Raw genomic sequence first — 21,119 nt, forward strand, 5'->3', positions numbered from 1 at the left:
TCCTCTCTTTATCTGTTCCATCCCTGGCTTCCTCCTCTGTCTTTTATTCTCCTTTCTCTACCTCTCTTTTTCTGTCTTTGTCTCTGTCATTGTCTCTCTCTGGCTTTATTTATCTGGCTGTGGTTGTCTTGTACTCTCCCTTTTTCTGTCCCTATGTCTCTGTATGTGGATTGGTCTAGCAGATGGTGACCCATCAGGAGCCTTCCTCCTAGATGCCATATCAGGGACATTGGGCACGGCACGATCTCTAGACCGGGAGGCAGAACCATCGTTCCAGCTCTTGGTGGCAGCCAGGGATGGAGGCCAGCCTGCACTGAGTGCTACAATGCTGGTGACTGTGATGGTGCTAGATGCCAATGATCATGCACCCACGTTCACAGCCCCATCCTATGTGGTAGAGGTACCTGAAGATGCACCCATAGGGACACTATTACTGCAGCTGGAAGCTCGTGACCCTGATGCTGGTGCCAATGGACGTGTGGCCTACTATTTGGGTGAAGGTGCAGCTGGTGCCTTCTTGCTGGAGCCTGCCTCAGGAGAACTGCGCACAGCTGTTCCACTGGACCGTGAACGGCAGGCTCGCTATGGTTTTGTGGTGCATGCTGTAGATGGAGCCGCAGCTGGGCCACTCAGTGCCAGTGTGTCTGTCACCATTACTGTACGTGATGTTAATGACCATGCACCTGCCTTCCCAGCCAGCCCCCTAAGGCTCCGGTTGCGCCCCACACGCACAGCCCTGGGCCAGGGTTCCTCTGGTCCTCATGTATTAGCCACACTTAGGGCTGAGGACCGTGATGCTGGGGCCAATGCCTCAATCTTATACCGACTGGCAGGGCCTGCACCTCCTGGTGCCTCTGTGGACTCATATACTGGTGAGATCCGTTTGGCACGTCCACCAGCCACCCTGGGCCCCCGTGATCGTGTACTCTTCGTCGTGGCCACTGACCTGGGCCGCCCAGCTCGTTCTGCCACTGGTGTGGTTATTGTGGGGTTACAAGGGGAAACTGAACGTGGCCCTCGATTTCCCCGGCCCAGCAGTGAGGCTGCTATTCCTGAGGATGCCCCACCAGGTGCGGAGAGGGGCAATGGAATGGAGGTGGGAATGGGAGCCATTAAACACCCGCAGGGCATGCATGCATGTGTTTGGGCGCCAAGGGCACAGAAGTTGTTCCATACCCTTCCCTATTCCCCAATACACTCAACTAACTCCTTGACTGAATCTAGCTTATGATGCTTTATTCTCTGATCCCTCAATACTTCCCCCCTTGGAACTGATCCTGACCCCTGAGCTCCACCCATGAGCCCTTCCCCCCTCTTCCTAGGGACCCTCATTATGTCCCCCCAGGCCAGCCATGCTGGGGGCTCCACAGGCGCCATCACCTACAGCATCCTCAGTGGCAATGAGCATGATCTTTTCTTCATTGAACCCAGCACAGGTAGGGTCTACAGGCAGGCTGGGGCAGAGGGACTTACCTAAAGGGTTGTGTGTCTGTGTCTGTCTGAGATCTAATGGATTGTCCTGAAGTCAGGGAGAAAGTCTCTGAGTTCAGGCTGGGTCTGAGTCCAAGGTGTGGTAAGTGGGAGGGGGTCTCTGCTATCTAAAAGCTTCACACTCTACTGAAATGTTCTCATTACAGTTAAGGATCTTGGTTAAAAAATCTCTGAGGTGTGAGGTGGGACTGTCTCTTCAAAATCTTAGTTTTCCTTTGAGGCCTGTGGGTTTTATCCCAACAGGAGTGGGTAGTAGTGGAGATGAGGGTGGGGGTGGGTTCCCTCCTTGAGCTTGCAAGGGTCAGCATTATCTTGATCATGAATGCTGGAAGGCCACCCTAAGATCTGAAGTTTTCCTGATCCACCAGGGGCACTCTCAGTGAAGGCAGCAGGTGGACTGGACTTTGAGACAAGCCCAAGGCTGCGGCTGGTTCTGCAAGCAGAGAGTGGTGGTTCCTTTGGCTTCACGGTGCTGACACTAAGCCTACAGGATGCTAACGACAATGCTCCAAGATTTCTGAAGCCACACTATGCAGCCTTTGTACCTGAGTCCCGGCCTTTGTCTGGCCCTCTCCTGAAGGTGGGGGCAGGGCTAGGGAGGAGGGAAGTGCTTCAGATGGATGAAAGTGGAGGGAAAGAAGGTGGGCCCCTCATCACTGTCCCTCATGGACCATGAATGGGGTGGATCCTGAACTGTCAGACTTTCCACATCAGACTCACAGGCTGATGACAGACCTAAGATGAGATCAGGGCCCCATTCTGTCCTCCTGCCATCCCCAGGTAGAGGCCGATGACCTGGACCAGGGCCCAGGGGGACAAGTCACTTACAGCCTGGCTCCATCCCAGGCCACTAGGGGGCTGTTCCACATAGACCCAGCTATGGGTACTATTACCACCACAGCCATCCTGGACCGAGAGATCTGGGCAGAGACTCGGTGAGGATTCACTTCCCTTCCCCAATCCATGGGTCCTCTATTCCTCCTCCCCCTTGCCTGGTCATTTGCCCCAAACCACCACCCCACCACTGTGTCCCCTGATGCTATGTTATATGTCCCTCAGTATTCTTCTGGAATCCATCCTTCCTGAGTTTCCCCCTATCTTTCCCAGTGTCTTTCCAGTGTCCTCACGTGTTTCCTTAAGGTCCAAGTGTTCTAGGAGCCCTCACCTTTTCCATTACCCCAATCCTATGATTCTTGACCTGGTACTCCCTGATCTGTGCCCCCAGCCTGGTGGTGATGGCCACAGATAGAGGCTCCCCACCCCTCGTGGGCTCAGCCACACTGACCGTGCTGGTCATTGATGCAAACGACAATCGGCCAACCATCCCCCAGCCCTGGGAGATTCAAGTGCCAGAGGGTGAGTATGACCTATAGCCTGGGGGTAGCATCTGTGGAGGGTGTGTCTCTATGTATGTCCTGTATGGCCCATGTCCTTTGTCTGTCATAGCATCCATATGAGTGTCCACACCTATGTCCCATGTCTCATGTATGCTGTAGATGCACTTCTAGGCTCAGAGATTGCTCGGGTGACGGGGAACGATGTGGACTCAGGACCTGCCCTGTGGTATGTGCTGAACCCGCCTGGGAGCCAGGGCCCCTTCAGTGTGGGACGCTATGGAGGCCGCATCTCACTCACAGAGCCCCTTGACTTTGAGCACATGGACTGTTATCGGCTGCACCTGCTAGCCCGTGATGGGCAGCATGAGGGCAGTGCCAACCTCACGATACAGGTAGAGGATGTCAACGACAATGCGCCTACCTTCTCTCAAAGCCTCTATCAGGTATGTCTGCACCCTCCCTCTTCTTCAGCCTCTACAAGGATGCCTAGTGTTTTCCCTTCATACCCTCTGCTCCTCAACAGCCTCTCCTTTGCCCCCAAATCCCCCAAACAGAAACACCTCCGGGTAAGGGTCCCTTGTGGTCTCATTGAGACCAACTCCCAACTCCTACACTAATTCAGTGTATGATTTTGAGCAAGTCTCTTCCACCTCTCCTTAGCTTCCTCACCTGTAAAAGCAGAGGGTTAGGCTCAATTGTCTCTCAAGTCTTCTAAAACTCTGAGGTTCTGCACCTGTCAGTTGATGTTACAGGCTTACTACCTATTTCTAAACTCATTGGTTTGTCTTCCCTAAGAGATTCTATAGCAGAGATTCTAGACAAGAAAGGCATGACTTTGGTTCAGCCTTCCCTCTTGTCTGAACTGGGAACCTCTTTAATCATGAGTAGGGAAATTTGGTCCCAAGGGGCCATGTCTGCCTTATTTAAAACACCACCTTTTTCATGAACTTCCTGTGTTCATGCAGAAACAAGTTTAGCTTCAACATTTTTGAGCTGCTGTCAATGCAGCAGTTTTTATTGAGCACTTTTGAATAGTTTGTGCGAAACTAATCTCTTGAGGACTTAACCATCTCTTTATATCTGAAACATGACTATTGAGAATTCCTAGAAACGTAAAGCCTTTGCTCTGTCTCACACTCCCATTTCTTTCTCAGCCTCAGTAGCACATGTTGAAGCTTTTCTCTCTGGTTTCTGGTTTCCTTGTCTGTAAAGTGGGGGTCCTAATAGCACCTGCCTCCCAGGGCTATTGTGAGGATCACATGAGATAGCATAAATCAAGCACTTTGCAAACCTTTACAATTCTTATAAAATGCTAGCTAACATTATTAAGTTTCTTCAGTGGTCTCTGAACACTTGAGTTTTTCAGCTTTGCTCCAGTTGTTGATAAGAAAATGCAGGCTTTATATGCTACCATTTGTTTCTTGATGCTGGTTTGGGGGTATTGCTCAGAACCAAATGGAAATTCTCCTCTGTAGTGCTTAACATATTTGTGGCTCTCTAATCCACATATATAACAGAAGATAGTTTTGCCTCTTTGGTTAGATCTTTTAAAAATTCAATGGTATTGTCCATTCTGAATTTTCTCCCTCTTTTCTCCCCTCCCTCACACCCTGTGGTTATATCTTGATGCCGATATTCTTTATCAAATTGTTGTGACCTGAGGATGAGGTCTTTTTCACTTTTTCTAGGTCCTTGGACAGCCCCCATCTTTGGTCCCCATCTTCATTTCCTGATGTTGATTCTTTGGCATTCAGCCTCTCACAAACCAACCCCACATTCCTCTTTTGGGTACATTCATCACTCATGTGATTCACCCGAGCTACAGTTGTAACAAAAGACTCACATCTTCTACTTTGCTCATTACTGTGCTTATTACTGTGCTGGGGGTGCTCTTGCATCTGACTGTTGTGACCTTTGTCCTCTCTGTCTTTTGCTTTCTTTTTTTTTTGGTCTTTATTAATTTGTTTACTTTTATCTGTCTTTTTGCTTTCACCAGTAGAATGCTCTTGTCTACTGTTCTACCTTTCCACAAATTCTTTATCACCTTTGCCATCCAAATTGCATTATATCAGTGGGACTACTACTCTGCTTGTTTAGTTCGTACAGAAGAGGATGCTCCAGAGTTCATCAAGATTTGGACTCCCCATTGGCAGCCCTTCTTGGCCAACTGTACTTGTGTGGCAATTTTGCATACTGTGCTCATCAGCTTGTAGAATTGTGGTGATATCCACTATGTTTCTAGAACTGTACAAGTCACATCCATATCTGGTGGGTATACCATGCCATTGTGTACTGGCTACAGTCTAACCACATACATGCATGTGCTCAAGTGTCATTGTCCCTTTCTGTACAAGTCTTTAGTTCAGCATCTACCTGAATCATCAGTGTTGTTGCCTTTTGTCCTTCGCACTGGATAGGAGAAGGGCGGGAAGTAGTATGCTTCCTATGGACTCTCACCATCAGTGAAATTATCCTGTAGGCTTTAGCAGACACTGTTCTCATGTCATATCAGCCTGCCTGGTTTTCCGGCCTTGTACTAACCCACATGTTTCTTGAAGATTTTTCATCATTATATCAATGTCCTCTTCTCTGAGTCAGAGAATTGCCCAGTCTGCAGTGAATCCATCACAAGTATGCTCCATTCTTCCCATGATACTTATTGTCTCAGTGGTGCAGGTTTTTCTATTTCTGAGAAGATGGTGGCCAATTTGGGCTTACACAATTCCTCTTTGAGGATATACCCATATTCACACTCATGGTACTTTCTTGTTCTGTTCTGGAAATCTTGCCCTTTCCTCACTCAAAGGTAAACTATTTCTTTCTGTTATAGGGGAATTAGCTGTGGCCTTTCTCATAAGTGAACTCTCTTCCTGACAGTCTCTTTGCTCTTGGACCCCTTCTTCTCCCTAGAGCTTTTGTTCTCCTGACCCGTTCTCTCCCACAAGGGAAAGAGGGTATCTAAATAAGTTCCTGTGTACTGTGTTCTGTTATTGGTGCAGCCAGTATTTTTGTATGATACAAAAGATCAAATAATTCACAGAATGTCACCTGAGGGATTTCTCCAACCGTGACCTTTGCTATGAATTCCTACATAATTTGCCAATACTTCTAACTTTCTTTTCAATATTCTTAAAACAGGACACCTTGGGGCGGCCAGGTGGCTCAGCGAGTAAGAGCACCGGCTCCAATGTCGGAATGACCTGGGGATGAAATCTGGGCTCAGATACTTAGCACCACACCCAGAAATAACTGGCCGTGTAACCTTGAGCAAGTTACTTAACCCTGATTGCTTAAAAAAAAAAAAAAACACAGGACACCTCCATGAGTTTCCAGTTCAAACATCACCATATATTAAAAATCTTAATCTCCATTTAAAAATGGTAATAATGTAAGTTATATTTAGCAAAACAGTAATAATTAAATTAACCATTTAAGATACAATCTGAACAATAATAAATAATGAAATGACAGAAGGAAGAAAGGAAGGAAAGAAAGATAATAAAGCATTTAGTAAATGCTTACTATGTACCAGAACTGTGCTAAGGTCTGGGAATACAAATATAAGCAAACACAGTCTCTGCCCCCAAGGAACTTATATTCTAATAGGGAAAGATTTCAACAGCACCATGAAGCACTTTGTATTTATGATTGCAATGTAATGATTGTAATTTATAATTATAATTAGAAAAAAATGCCTACGAGAAACAAAAAAATATTCAAAAATTCTAGATGTAAATCTCCATTATCAGGCATATCAGGCTTATGCAGAGAGCTTGAACTTGTCAGTCATCCTTCAGCCTGCCACTTTACTCCTTACCATATTCATCCTCATCACTGCAAATTCTAGGGTATTTCAGAGGAGTTTTTTTAAACTTATACATTAATTAACAAATGGAAACAGGTCTTATAAATTAACAAATGGAAAGACCATCACAGTTTATTAAATATTATTTTCTTAATGAAGAAATCTCTTTTCCCATAGCTACCCATTATTTTTCTATTTCAAAACCCCCAGTCTCTTAATAAATGGTAAAGTTACTGTCCATCCAATTTATTAACAATGTAATCAAATATTACACAAGTATAACACAAAGACATATTTACTTTGTTTTAGTTGTGAGAAAGATCATAACCAATCACTTCAAACCATCAGTGTAACTGCAGATGATTTCTCATTACTTCTGAAAACACAATCTCTTCATTCAGTCCACTATGGATACCAATTAAGTTTCTTCTTATAAAGAGGCCCTTTAGGGGAGATAGCCATTAATCTGAAGAGTAGTGAGCAGGGCATTCTAGAAGTGGGACACTAATGGGGTACAAGAGCCAAAAACAGTTGTAAATGGATTGACTGAAGACCCTGGTGATGGTTAGCTTTGAAAAGAGAACATTTAGTGGGAACCATAAAAGCTGCCTTTATTTAGCTGTCATGTGGAAGAGGGAGAAAACTTGCTCTGCTGGAACAAGCTCCAGTGTAAATTTCTGCTAGGCTTTGGGGAGCAGAACTTGGAACAATAAAAGGAAGGTACAGCAAAGCAGACTTCAGTTGAAAATGAGGAAAAACTTTCCAACAATTAGACCTGTCCCAGTGTGGAAATGAAGCTGCCTCAGGAGGTAACACAGGCACCACCGGGCATGGTGGCATATACCTGTAACCCCTGCCACCGATGAGGCTCAGGCTGGTGGCTGGCTCTCTTGTGCTTGGGAATGCTGCTGCAGAGGGTTAAGCCAGTGGGTGTCCACACCAAGTCCAGCATCGATGCAGTGAAGGAACAGGAGCAGGCAGGTCAAACCTAACACGGGTTTGAAATGGAGCAGATCAGATCTCCTGTTCCAATCAGTAACGTGATCAGCCTGTGAGGGGACACTGCGCTTCTAGTCTGAGCAAGATAGGGAGACACAGTCCTTAAAAAGTAGGCTCTTCATCACTAGAGGTCTTCAGGCAAAGGCTGCATGATCATTTGTCAAGTATTCTTGTTGTGAGGATCAAATTAAATGCTTTTAAGGGCTTGGCATAGTGTCTGCCACATAGTAAACACTATATAAATGTTAGTTATTTGTATGGGAAGGTGGGAGTGATTTAAAACCTATCCAGCAGACTACCTTTCCAGGGAATCACAGCCACAGATCAGGGCCAAAAGCCTAATGGATACAGAAACTTATCACTATCATCTTTGCCTCAGTGGGCAGCATTCATAAATTCAACTGTCCCAAGAACTGGGTATCTAATAATTAGCTGGCTAAGTAAGCTCTACATCAAGCCTTCCAAAGAGAGAAGACAGTTAAGGAAACATATAAGTAACCACAGGAAAGCCATAGGTGACTAGTTTTCCCCTCATTCAAACAGGTAAGATATAAAAGGTGGCACAATCCCCCAAACACACCATTTTCTCAGACATCCTTGTTTGGGGGGGCACTAAGACAGCCCCAAGTCTGAGAGATGTGGGAAGTGGTGAGTTGATAAAGAGGCCTCAGAACAACACAACTGGGCTCAGGATAGCAGTACCAACTAACCCCTAGGAGGAGAGCCCTCAGAGCTCTACAGGCAGCCCAGAAGAAGGGCAGAATGGAGGGCTTGGGGTGTGGTGGAGGAAGGCAGGGTCCACCAAAGGAGCTAGATCCTCATGGCTTCCTTTTTTGGGCACAAGGTCCACAGAAGTGGTGCAGGGATGGGGGAGAAGTATAGGCCCTTGATGCTAATGTCCTAGGAAAAACCCTAGAGTCCTTTGGAATCTTAGTGATGACTGTCCCAAAGTTGTGGTGGTCACCTTCTTTCTTTCTTGCACTTTGCCTTTATCAAACCTTTCCCACCCAGTCAGTACATTAACAGGTACGTAGGCTGCTGCAGCCCTTTCTCATCTGCATCTAAGGAGCCTCAGCCATGGTTCCCAAGCCTAGGATAGGTAAGAAGCTAGGGAGAAGCTCAGGGCATGAAGAGGGCCAGGCCACTCCCTTAGTCATGCTCACACACATCCTTTCCCCCGCAGGTGACCTTGCTGGAGCACACGGCCCCAGGCAGTGCAATCCTTACCATCTCTGCCACTGACCTTGATTCTGGGGACAACGGCCGCATCTCCTACCACCTGGTGTCCACTGCAGAAGGCTTTGACATCGACCCCAGCAATGGTGCCAGTTCCCTCCCCACTTCCTTCCCTAGTTCTCTCTTGTCCTCTCCCTTTCCTCCTTGGACTCCTATCTCGAGTTTTCTCCTGGCCCATTTTTTATTCATTCATCACATATTTAATACACAACTATAGTGTGCACTAGGGAAAATACAAAGTTGATTCCTACCCTAATGGAGCTCAGTATAATGGGGGGATAACATGAATAACTATAATATTATGTTTGTGTCCTTACTGGCCTCCAGCCTTCACCCCTCACCCTACTCTCTCCAACCTGTTTCTTCCTCACCCTCCTACGTCCCCCCAGCCATGTCCTGGCCACTGGCCTCCCTCCACTCCCAATTTGGGTTTCCCCCTCCTGCACTCTTCTTCCCACTAATATTCATATTCCCTCCTTTAGGGACCCTATTCACGATTCAAGCAGCCTCCCTGAACCGGGGAGGTTGGAGCACAGTGGACATGGTACTGGAAGCTCGAGATCATGGGGTCCCAGGGCGGACAGCACAGGCCACAGTACATATTCAGCTACAGGATGAAAATGACTACACTCCAAGCTTTGTCCAACCCCACTACCACATCACTGTTGCCGAGGACATGCCACCAGGCTCCACGGTTTTAGTCCTAGAAGCTACAGATGCCGACCAAAGCCGACCCCATGCTACGTTGGACTATACTATCATCAGTGGCAACCGTGGCCATGCCTTCCAGTTGGAAAGGCACCTGGGAGAAGGGGGGTCTGGCCCACAGGCCTTGGGCTGTCTTGTGTTGCTGGAGCCACTGGACTTTGAGAGCGTTACCGAGTACAACTTGACTGTGTGTGCAGCGGATAGAGGGAAGCCTCCACGGAGCACAACTGTCCTCGTTGTCATCACTGTGCAAGATGTCAATGACAATCCCCCTGTCTTTGCCCAGCCCCATTACCGTGTGGCTGTGCCAGAAGACACCCCTGTAGGCACTGAATTGTTGCGTGTAGCAGCCTCTGATGCTGATCCTGGACCCCATGGTCTGGTTTACTTCACTATCAGCTCTGGGGACCCTGCACACCTCTTTGAGCTGGATGAAAACTCAGGCACCCTCCGGCTGGCACGACAGCTAGATCGAGAAGCCCAGGCACAGCATCAGCTGGTGGTGGAGGCAGCTGACCCCCCTGGAGCCCACTTTGCCCTGGTGCCAGTTACTGTGGAGGTACAAGATGTCAATGAACATGGGCCTGCCTTTCCCCTGCTTACCCTGAGTGCCAGCTTACCAGAGAACCAGCCACCAGGAACACTGGTCACCACACTCCACGCCCTGGATAAAGACACTGGGGCTTTTGGGCGACTCCGCTACATGCTGCTGGAGCCAGGATTAGGGCCAGGACTGGGGGCCACACATTGGGACATGTTTGCATTGAATGGCTCATCAGGTGAACTTCGGGCAAGGGTGCCTTTCGACTATGAGCATACCCGTAGCTTTCGGCTGCTTGTGGGTGCAGCAGATGCAGGGAACCTCTCAGCCTCAGTTACCTTGTCTGTGCTTGTAACTGGTGAAGATGAGTATGATCCTGTCTTCCTAGCACCTTCATTCCACTTTCAAGTGCCTGAGGGTGCCCGTCGGGGCTACAGTCTAGGCCACGTGATGGCCACAGATGAGGATGGAGGTGCTGATGGTGTGGTCCTGTACTCCCTTTCTGCTCCCTCCCCATATTTTGGGATCAACCAGACCAGTGGAGCTCTGTACCTTCGAGTAGACAGCCAGGCACCAGGCACAGGGGCCAGTGAAGCTGGGGGAGGGGGCCGGGCAAGGCGGGAGGCACCCCGGGAGTTACAGCTTGAGGTAGTGGCTCGAGGGCCCTTGCCTGGAGCCCGAAGTGCTGCAGTACCTGTGACTGTGGACATAACCCACACGGCTCTAGGCTTAGCACCTGACCTCAACCTGCTGTTAGTTGGTGCTGTGGCAGCCTCACTGGGAGTGGTGGTGGTACTGGCATTAGCAGCCTTGGTGTTGGGGTTGGTACGTGCCCGTGCTCACAAGGCAGAGGCAGCTCCAGGGCCCACTCTTCCACCTGCCCCACTTAGCACGAGCTCCCTGCAAAAACCAGGCCGGGATGCCCCCAGCCCTCCACATTCTGAACACCTTTACCACCAGACACTGCCTGGATATGGTGGGCCCAGCACAGGTGGTCCTTACCCTCGTGGTGGCTCCCTGGACCCTTCACACTCCAGTGGGCGTGGTTCTGCTGAGGCAGCTGAAGATGATGAGATACGGATGATCAATGAGTTCCCTAGAGTGGCCAGCGTTGCTTCTTCATTGGCTGCCCGTGGCCCTGACTCTGGCATCCAACAGGATGCAGATGCTGATGGACTGAGTGATACATCCTGTGAGCCACCTCCACATGATGCCTGGTACAAGGGTCGAAAGGCTGGGCTGCTGCTCCCAGGCCCTGGTCCAGGGCTCTATCGAGAAGAGGGTCCACCAGCTGCCAGCACTGCTGGGGCCTTCCTAGGGGGCTGTGGCCTGAGCCCTGCCCCTCCTGGAGACTATGGTTTCCCAGCTGATGGCAAGCCCTGCGTAGCAGGGGCACTAACAGCCATCGTGGCAGGCGAAGAGGAGCTCCGGGGCAGCTACAACTGGGACTACCTGCTGAGCTGGTGTCCCCAGTTCCAGCCACTGGCCAGTGTCTTCACTGAGATCGCTCGGCTCAAGGACGAGGCACGGCCCTGCCCACCTGCGCCCCGCATTGACCCACCACCCCTTATTACTGCTGTGGCCCATCCTGGGGCCAAGTCTGTACCCCCTAAGCCAGCTAGCTCCTCTTCGGGTCCAGGAGTCCGTGGTCCCTTTCTGCCCACCCACCGCTCCCCCATTAGCCATGAAGGATCCCTGTCCTCAGCTGCCATGTCCCCCAGTTTTTCACCTTCACTGTCACCGCTGGCTGCCCGCTCCCCTGTTGTCTCCCCCTTTGGGGTGGCACAAGGACCCTCTGCCTCAGTTTTGAGTGCAGAGCCTGGCCTGGAGGCCCCTGATGAGGCAGAGCTACATATCTAGACTGGAAAGCTCCCAGGGCCCCCCGCATAGTCATGAGGACACAGGATGAGCCCACTAGCCTGTTCCCTAGAGGCCTCTCCCCAGTTCCATCTCTTCCCATCCCTAGGTTGGGGCAAGGAATTACTCCAGGGTCCACTGATTCCCCCTGGTGGGGACAATATCTGGCTCCCCAGAGCTACCCCCTCCTAGATAACAAATTCAGTCACCAACCCTGACAGAGGGGCCCTAATAGGCCCAGCCTAGATTCCCCCAGGGCTCGGCATATATATCCCTTGGGGCCCAGGGCCCAGCATATATATACCCTGCCAATAGGACCTAGTGTATACAACTCTTGAGGCCCAGCATATACAAAGGCCCAGCTTACATCCCCGGTCTCCAGGAAGCAGTATATGTATATCCCAGGTCCCAAGGGTCCAATCTTTGTTCCCCAGACCTGGGTTTATCATATATATCCCCCAGAGCCCAAAGTTTACACCAGTATGTATACATTCTTCACTACTCCCTTCCCTTAGATCTCCCATCTTCAATATGAAACCCAGCACACATACAAATACATTCCCCAGATCTACCAACTCTATGAGATCTAGCCAACATTCTTGGCTAGAAGTCCTACGGTCTTAATCCAGTTTCTAACCTTCTTCCCGAATGGTCGGACACTTCATTCAGCCTCTTCTTGGAGTCTTCTACCAGAAAGCAGAAAATTCTGGCCTTCAGCCTACCTCCCCAAATTGGACCTGGGTCAGTGGCCATCCTCATGCCTCTCAGAACTGACTCAGGAGCAAACTTGTCCTTCTATCTCCCCAAACTGCCTTTTCTTTTCCTTTCTCTGCCTGGTCCTAACATGTCCCACAACCAGTAGGGTCCTGGTTTCCCCATCTTACAAAACTCCACTCCCCAGAACTGAGCAGGGCAATATACTTAACGAGAAACTGCCTCTTAGGTCCCTCTTTTCTTTACCTGGGTTCCTACCAGCACCTGCACTGTGCGTGTCTCCCCCCCCCCCCCCCCCCCCCCCCCTTCTGCCAGCTCCGTGCTTGCTTCTTTGAGCCCTGATGTTTTCAGGGCTGGTCTCCCTGAACTAGGAGAGAGGAAGGAGCAGGCCAGGCTGGGTCTCCAGGGGTCCAAGGTTCTCAGGCAAGAGGAAAGGAGGGTGTCAGTGGGAGCTCAGCTCAGAAGGGGGAAACAGGATGGGGAGAGCAGGAGGGGAAGGTGGTGGAGACCTCTCTTGGGAAGAGGTAATCAAAGAGGGGACACTCTTTGGAAGGGTAATTAAGAATAGGAACTCTGTGCCCTAGGTCGAGGGCTGGGGGGTGGATTCCGGCTTGAAAGGGGCTTAGAGTTCTGTCCTCGGGGCTCCGAAAGGGGAGACAGCAGGGATAAGACAGTGAGATCTCAGCCCTGGAGAGCTCAGGGCGGGGGCTCTGCCCTGGGGGCTCAGCTGCTCCCAGAATCCCCTCTCCCAAGGCCCCGGATCCTTATTTATTGGGTGAGGGGGAAGCTGATGCTGCCCTCGTACCCAGACCCAAAGTGCCAAATACTCTCACTCCGGAGCCTTAATAAAGAGACTGTTTGTACCTGGAGCTGCCTCCCTTTGTTTGGGGGTGTTGTGCCCGTCAGTGCGTGTACGTGGGTGCAGAACGGCTGTACGCGCTGGGCGGAGCGAGGGTGGGGGTAGGGGAATTGCTGGCGGATTGTATTTATGGGGACCTGCCCAGGCACGGGGTTTGCGCGTGTCTGTAGGAAGGCGGGGTTCCCCTTGTCCCTCCCTTCCCCCCCGCCCATCTACTTGGGAAAGTGCCCACGCAGTGCCGGGTTTTGCTCTGTTCCAAGTTGCCGGCCATGGGGCCGGAGGTTAGGTGAGCTTGGGGCCCGGGGCCGGGCGGCGGCTCGGGACTGGGTTCGTTCTCCTGTGTCCCCGGCCCTGCTCACTCCGCCCTCCCCTCCCTCTCCCGCAGCGTCCCCGGGCTCCTGCTCCTGCTGCTCGTCTCCTTTTGTATCTGTGCCCGAGGCCATGACCCAGAGCCCGACCAGCCTTTCCTGTGAGTGCCCGTCCCTAGCCTCGTCCAGCCTCCCTGTTTTCCCCAGACCAACTCTTAGACTACCTGCTTCTTTCATGTGGCTGACTCGAGGGAACTGCCTTAAGGAGAACTATTGTTAGTTCCGCGAGTGCCTGATCCCTTTTCCCCTGCTCCCATAACACTTTCCCAAACTCCTACGCTTAGTCTCCAGAATTCTCCCATCAGGTCTTCCTAGCGATGGGTCCTTGACTTCCGACGTCACCTACCTTCTCCCTCTCCTCCCGTCACCATTCCTAAATCCCTGCCCTGACGCCAGGCCTTTTGGGAGTCCCCAACCCCAAGATTCTTAGTCCCCAGTCACCCATCATCCCAGGTTTGGTACGAACCTCCAGAAGCTGAACCACAATTTCACGCACACCCCCTCCTCCATCTCCCCAGGCCGCCGCCGGGCTGGGTGTCCCTTGGCCGTGTGGGTCCTAACGAATCACTGAGTCTGACTTTTGCTCTGAGACAGCAGAACCTGCAACAACTGCAGAAGCTGGTGCAGGATGTGTCCGACCCTGACTCTCCCAGATACGGTGTGTGTATTTAGGGGGAGGGAGGACCAGGCAGTGTGTGGATTTGAGTACATATTGAAGGAGAGATCTCCCATGACCAGGGGCCGAATATATGGAGGGGAAGGGTGGGCTGCACAGCGTAGTATGGGCTGTATATTAATCCCTTCCTTCTCCAATCCCTGGGGTTCTCAGCTACCCCTTTACCCTGCTCCCCACCCCCAACATAACACAACATTTCTAATGACACAATTACTAACCCCAGTGGGCTTTTTTCCATTTCTTTTTCTTTATTGACTAATGAAGTTCTTAAGGCTGGTAAACCAAAGCTTTCTCCTAGATACTCTGCTCCATTGGTTTTAATGACACTTGACTCTTGGTTCTCCTCCTGACTGTCTGGACCACTCCTTTTTCTGTCTTTCTCTCGAATCCTCTGACCAATCTCTTAAGGTGTTCTACCTATATGTAGGTGATTCTCAAGCTTATGAATCCAGCTCTAGCCTCTGCCCTTAGGGTCAGTCCCCCATTTCCAAACTCTAGTTGAGTGAAACCAGGGAAAACTCAGTGAAAGAGGAGATATTTGAGATATAGCATAAAGAGTGGGAAGGATTTTTACAGCAATTTGGGAGTATGGTGAAGGAGGGTTACAAATTCCAGAAAAAGAACATCATGAGTAAAGGCACCAAAACATGGATGATCCAATAGTCCTCTGGCTGGAGTGTAACATGGTATCGTGGAAAGAACACTGGGTTTGGTGTCCACACATCTGCAGGAGTCCCAGAAAAGAATTGTGATGACCAAACTTAATGAATGGAAATGGTAAAAGCCATGAGCCCAACAAGGAGATCTGTGATGAGCTAGCATCCCCCAGGGGTCTGGACTTATTCAGCCCCCAGTGTTCTCCCTTGAAAGCTGGGGCTGTACTCTAACACCTGTGCTCACCCAAGATTTACCAAAGATGGCAGTGAATTCCTTTGATCCACCAGGGAAGTACCTGTCGCTAGAAGATGTAGCTGCACTGGTCCAACCATCATCACTCACTCTTAGCACCGTACACAAATGGCTTCTAGCAGCTGGAGCCCAAGATTGTCAGACAGTGACCACAGAGGACTTCCTGACCTGCCAGATGACTGTCCAGTGAGTGGGAGGGACTAGGTGTCCAATGAAGGAAGGATAAGGGGCTGTAAAGGTTCTCTCCACATCCTTTTTCTAGTAATTGCTGACTTCCAGCTCTGTGACTTCTGACCCCCAGGCAAGCAGAGCAGCTCCTTCCTGGGGCAGAGTTCCACCACTTTGTTGGGAGACTGGGGGGAGGCCGTGTTGTGAGGTCCCCACGTCCATACAGCCTCCCTGGGGCCCTGGCTGCCCACGTGGATTTTGGTAATTGGTTTGGGGGATATTGGAATTTGGGAAGGGAGGGAAATAAGGTCCTGCCTAGAAGCTAATTCCTCTTCCTCCCAAAACATAGTGGGTGGACTGCACCGGTTCCCTCGAGCATCTTCTCTACAGCAACGGCCAGGGCCAAAGCTGCAGCTAAAGGACTCCCTAGGCCTGCACCTGGGGGTGACCCCATCTGTGATTCGTGAAAGATACAACCTGACTGCACAAGATGTGGGCTCTGGGTCTCCCAACAATAGCCAGGCCTGTGCCCAGGTGAGCCCCCCTCCTATATGTGATATAGAACACACACTCCATTGAAAGGAGGAATTGTTCCATTTCTCTCTGATCCTGACTTTTTCCCTCTGTTGTTCCATTCCTCCTCCCCCTCCAGTTCCTGGAGCAATACTTCCATGATGCTGACCTAGAAGAGTTCATGAAACTCTTTGGGAAGAGTTTTCCTCACAAAGACTCTGTCAGTAGAGTAGTCGGGCAGCAGGGGCATGGTCGAGCTGGACTGGAAGCCAGCCTAGATGTGCAGTACCTAATGAGTGCTGGAGCCAATATCTCCACCTGGGTCTACAGCAGCCCCGGTAGGCCACCCCACCATCCAAACCCAGGGATTCAAAACTCGAGAGTTCTAAGAACCCTCAAAAACAGACTAAGATTCCCCCTAGAAACCTTCCCCCAAACCTCAGGAGCCCTTTCTTTGGAGGATGAAAGGTAACTAGTGGGGTTGACTGATGTCCAGAGTGGGGTTAAGGGTGAAAGGTGACTGGCATGTCTGGCTCCTGCACCTAAGGTAGTATCTCTGACCCTCAGGCCGGCATGAGGCCCAGGAGCCTTTCTTGCAGTGGCTCCTCGTCCTCAGTAATGAGTCTTCGTTGCCTCTGGTACACACCGTGAGCTATGGGGATGATGAAGACTCACTCAGTAGTGCCTATCTTCACCGTGTCAACACTGAATTCATGAAGGCTGCTGCCCGAGGCCTCACCCTGCTCTTTGCCTCCGGTACTGGTACTCAGGACCCCTGGTCTTGATATAAGACCCTAACACTCCCCCACCCCCGCACCCTGCAAACCCTTGCTATGATTCAATACAATTGATTCCTGACCCTGATCCCTTCCTGTAGGATTTTCTACCCCAAGCCAGGATTTCCCATTTCTTACCAACCCAATGACCTTTCATCCCTAAATTCCCCTTGTCCTCGGGCCCCTTTAAGGAAACCCTCTCCCTTCTCCAAACTCCTGACTTCAGAGACTGACCCCTGATCTGTCTCTGTTTCTTCTATCAGGGGACAGTGGTGCCGGGTGTTTGTCAGGTCCAGGGGGCCACTTGTTCCGTCCTAGCTTCCCAGCCTCCAGGTAACAGTGACCCTTCTACCCACTGTCATTTAACTACTTCTTTTCCAAGCTTGTCACTCCAAACTGAGATGCTCCCATCTCTCTCTTTTTTTTTTAAGCAATTGGAGTTAAGTAACTTGCTCAATGTTACACGGCCAGTTATTTCTGGGTGTGGTGCTAAGTATCTGAGCCCAGATTCGATCCCAGGTCATCCTGACTCTGGGGCTGGTGCTCTTACTCACTGCACCACCTGGCTGCCCCTAAGCAATTGGGGTTAAGTAACTTGCTCAGGGTTACATGGCCAGGTGTTTCTGGATGGGTGCTAAGTGTCTGAGCTTGGATTCGATCCCAGGTCCTCCCAACTCTCGGGCCGGTGCTCTTACTGTGCTACCTGGCCGCCCCAAGAATTTATTTATTTTTTGGGGAGGGCAGTTGGGGTTAAGTAACTTGCCCAAGGTTACACAGCTAGTTTGTGTGTGTGTGTGTTAAGTATCTGAGGCCGGAACTGAACTTGGGTCCTCCTGATTCCGGGGCCGGCACTTTACTCACTGCACCACCTAGCCGCCCTGATGCTCTCATCTCTTAATGGTGACTTTTGACCCCCCCCCCCACCTGTGTCCTTTTGGACCTTCTAACCTATAATCCAGTACCTGTGGGACTGGCTAACCCATGATCCTGGGGGAACTGACCCCTTCTGCTGACTTGAATCCCCAAATACTAATCCTGTGCCCTTTGTGTCTGCAGCCCTTATGTTACAACAGTGGGTGGGACTTCCTTCCGGAATCCCTTCATGGTTACAGAAGAGATCGTTGACTACATCAGTGGTGGTGGCTTCAGTAACATCTTCCCAAGGCCTCAGTACCAGGTGGGAGAATAATAACTTAGCTCCTCCTAGGCCCCAGGAGAGCTCAGGTCTAAACCCTGAGGAAGGACATGACCCTTCCAGATATGCCTAGTCTGAGAGAGATAACGGCATCTGGGCCTCAGAGGGAGAATCAGGCTGGATTCAGTCTCCATGACTCTTCCTCTCACTCTTCAGGATGAAGCTGTGTCCCACTTTTTGGGCTCTTCCACCCACCTGCCTCCATCTCGTTACTACAATGCAAGTGGTCGGGCCTATCCTGATGTGGCTGCACTCTCTGATGGCTACTGGGTGGTTAGCAACCATGTGCCCATCCCCTGGGTCTCAGGCACTTCGGTGAGACCTTTGCATTGTTGTCTTCTCCAATCCTTTCCTTATCCCAGTTCTTATCCCTTGAGTATCCAGTACCTCACTGAGAGCCTATATGGCCTTCCCTATCCCCTGATCCTATCACACTAATCCTATCACACCCTTTTCTTCTTTGGGTCCACATTATCCCCACTATTCATCCTGCCAAGTAGAAAGGCATGCTGCTTTCCCCTACTCCTTCTGCTATAGGTCACATAAATCCTTTTCCCCTTCCGCAGGCATCAACCCCTGTGTTTGGGGGGCTTCTGTCCTTAGTGAATGAGCAGCGACTGCTGAATGGCCGTCCTCCTCTTGGTTTCCTTAACCCTCGACTCTACTCAATGCAGGGCCGTGGCCTATTTGATGTGAGTTGGGGATGGGGAGTGAGAGGGAGGGATAGGGGACTGGGGAGAGTGGTGGTAGAGATGAAGGGGTAAAATGGGTGAGGCAGAGAGGCCAATGTTTGTAGGGAATTTGGGAGGGTTAGGAGGCATTTGAGGGGGTTTCGACAGGACCTCAGGTATAACCCTTTCCCTTTTACCCACAGGTGACTAAGGGCTGCCATGAGGCTTGCCTAGATGAAGAGGTACAGGGTCAAGGATTCTGTTCCAAGCCCGGCTGGGACCCAGTCACAGGTTGGGGAACTCCCAACTATCCTGCCCTGTTGAAAGCACTACTAGACCCTTGAGACTTGATCTTACCCTGTTCTGGAAAGATGACACCTTTTTTGACACCCTGAACCCACCCAGGTACTATTTGATCCTTGCCCTCAAACAATCTCTCGTCCTTACTGTGGGCACTAAGTTGACTCCTGCAACAACTAATCCTGCAACTTCCATAGGTACTGATCAATATCACTATTCTCTCCCAGTATTTGTAGGGCTTAATTCTTCCCCCTAATTCTTCCTATTTCTTCAGTTTCCCCTGCCAGGCTGTTTAAGCCAAACCTGGTCCAGGCAGTCAGAGTCAGTATGGAGTTCCTTATTTGCTTATGAGTGTTCCCCTTCCACACGTACACTTATATTCTGTTCACTGCTGTATTTGCACAGAAATAAAGCCTGTATTCTTGTTCTCTACCACCTTCTGAGTTTTTTGAGGGGCAAAAGGGACATGGTTTCCCTGGTCTTCAGAGAGCAGGGCTGGACTCTGACCCATGGACTTTCACTGGGTGCAAGTCAGTTAGATATCTCAAAGGCCCAGTAGTTCTCGGTTCAGAAAAGGAAATTGAGGCCTAGAAAAGAGAGAGGATTTGCCCAAGGCCATCTGCAAAGTCACACATGTGTATAGTCTGGCATCAGAACAGGTTGTCAAAGAGGCCTTATGTCCCATCAAACTCTCAGGAATGTGAGTTAGCATACACTAACTCTAGGTCTGCCCCTTCCGCTAACTTGTTCTGTTAATGACATTACAGGATAGATCAGTGGGCCCTGATTCTTACCTCCTTGTTGTTTGCTGAGTCTAAGTTCTTGAAATTTCCATATACATTTTTATAGCTGGTAACTCCAGGGGAGAAAAGAGAACATAGGTGGGTAAGGCACCAGATGCCCTGAATCTTTACCTTGCTTTTAGAAAACTGTTGGCTAGGGTAAGCTAGATATAAGCTTTATTACAAGTGGGATGGGAGGAAGAAGTACCACCCATATAATCATCTTTCTCCCTGTGAATAATATATACAATTTTTACAAATTTATTATCTGTGTAGAATGTTGGTCTAGGTGCTTGGGGGAAGGGAAGGCAGGAGTAGTGTACAAGTTTAAATGAGAAGTGATCCTTATAAGGGCAATCTAGTAGTGGAATAAAACAAATATAGGTAATTATGATATTTGATAGTACATGACAAAAGCATTAGAGTTAAAAAAAGTCTCTACAACATCTGTGACAAGTCATCCAGCCTACAATAACTCACAATTTTACAGCACTTTACAATAACATTGTAAGGTAGGTAGCAGTGTTTTACAAATTATTGTTGTTGATCAGTTGTTTCTGACTTCACGACCCCATTTGGGGTTGTCTTGGCAAAGATACTGGAGTGGTTTGCCACTGCAGACGGGGTTAAGTGACTTGCCCAGGGTCACACAGCTCAGAAGGCTGAGGCCAGATTTGACTCATGAAGAGATCTTCCTCATTCCAAGCCCAGTGCTGTATCCACTGTGCCACCTAGCTGCCCATTGTGGCAAAAAGTAATGTACAGAAATGAGCGGAATATAAGATTTTACAAAGGAGACATCCACTTGCAAAAAAGTTTGCATATAATATGTTAAAACACAATGTGCACAATTTAAAAATTAAGCATATTTGTCAATAGGAGCGCAGTAAACAGACGAACTCGGACTTAACACAGAGTCTCGGGGCGTCGCTGTGGACCAGAATCACTCGGGGTTAAGAGGGGAGGGCCCAAGCCAGGCCCTCACCCAGCCCGGAACCCAGAGGAAAAGTTCGCCGTCAACTGAATGCAAAAGTACGGTTTCCTTAGCAACCCGGCTGTTCTGCGGACCCTCTAGCCTCTCAACTCTCTATGGTCTAGGGGGCGGGGCGAAAGAGGCGCGCTAAGCGGGAGCGAGTGGGAAGCGAAGACAGACCATTGGACGTCGCGTCACGCTTCCGCCGACGGGGTCGGAGGGTGCGGCTTGAGCCAGAAGT

The 21,119-nt window shown here is 50.0% G+C and overlaps 2 protein-coding genes and 1 long non-coding RNA gene across 5 annotated transcripts in view; 2 read left to right on the forward strand and 1 right to left on the reverse strand.

Annotated features, from left to right (window-relative positions):
* Positions 1-13,557, forward strand: part of DCHS1 (dachsous cadherin-related 1) — an 81,310-nt gene extending 67,753 nt beyond the window's left edge. Inside the window, exons 14-21 of one of the 2 annotated variants that reach the window (XM_069107856.1) lie at positions 180-1,070; positions 1,323-1,436; positions 1,860-2,071; positions 2,272-2,426; positions 2,717-2,847; positions 2,988-3,271; positions 8,816-8,954; positions 9,351-13,557. In XM_069107856.1, the coding sequence (XP_068963957.1) occupies positions 180-1,070; positions 1,323-1,436; positions 1,860-2,071; positions 2,272-2,426; positions 2,717-2,847; positions 2,988-3,271; positions 8,816-8,954; positions 9,351-11,977 (4,553 nt within the window). In that variant the 3' untranslated portion in view covers positions 11,978-13,557. The remainder of the gene's footprint in view (positions 1-179; positions 1,071-1,322; positions 1,437-1,859; positions 2,072-2,271; positions 2,427-2,716; positions 2,848-2,987; positions 3,272-8,815; positions 8,955-9,350) is intronic. The other variant, XM_069107857.1, reaches the window with a different exon arrangement.
* LOC138176934 (uncharacterized) lies at positions 6,864-13,650 on the reverse strand. 2 transcript variants are annotated; one of them, XR_011172408.1, is made up of 3 exons: positions 13,553-13,630; positions 12,612-12,692; positions 6,864-7,621 (listed from the first exon to the last, which is right to left on the reverse strand). It is a non-coding gene; the product is annotated as an uncharacterized lncRNA (long non-coding RNA). The 2 variants fall into 2 exon arrangements; XR_011172407.1 differs by lacking the exon at positions 12,612-12,692 and having other exon boundaries at positions 13,553-13,650.
* Positions 13,651-13,672: 22 nt separating this feature from the next.
* Positions 13,673-19,555, forward strand: TPP1 (tripeptidyl peptidase 1). Its single transcript, XM_069107860.1, has 13 exons — positions 13,673-13,833; positions 13,933-14,016; positions 14,434-14,573; positions 15,536-15,686; positions 15,802-15,929; positions 16,018-16,202; positions 16,321-16,519; positions 16,749-16,937; positions 17,221-17,290; positions 18,014-18,134; positions 18,309-18,467; positions 18,719-18,844; positions 19,027-19,555. The coding sequence occupies exons 1-13, from the start codon at positions 13,817-13,819 to the stop codon at positions 19,165-19,167; spliced, it is 1,710 nt and encodes a 569-aa protein (XP_068963961.1). The 5' UTR covers positions 13,673-13,816; the 3' UTR covers positions 19,168-19,555.
* Positions 19,556-21,119: the final 1,564 nt, after the last annotated feature.

Source organism: Petaurus breviceps, unplaced genomic scaffold (genome assembly GCF_028583685.1).
Source record: "Petaurus breviceps papuanus isolate PSGF00001 unplaced genomic scaffold, PetGlider_PUasm1.0 90294, whole genome shotgun sequence".
In the NCBI taxonomy this organism is placed as follows: domain Eukaryota; kingdom Metazoa; phylum Chordata; class Mammalia; order Diprotodontia; family Petauridae; genus Petaurus; species Petaurus breviceps.

Excerpts from the sequence above, each read along its gene's own strand:
- TPP1 (XM_069107860.1), top strand. Across the intron at positions 16,520-16,748 it reads CTGGGTCTACAGCAGCCCCG|GCCGGCATGAGGCCCAGGAG; the intron begins GTAGGCCACCCC and ends TCTGACCCTCAG. Across the intron at positions 18,845-19,026 it reads AGGGCCGTGGCCTATTTGAT|GTGACTAAGGGCTGCCATGA; the intron begins GTGAGTTGGGGA and ends TTTTACCCACAG.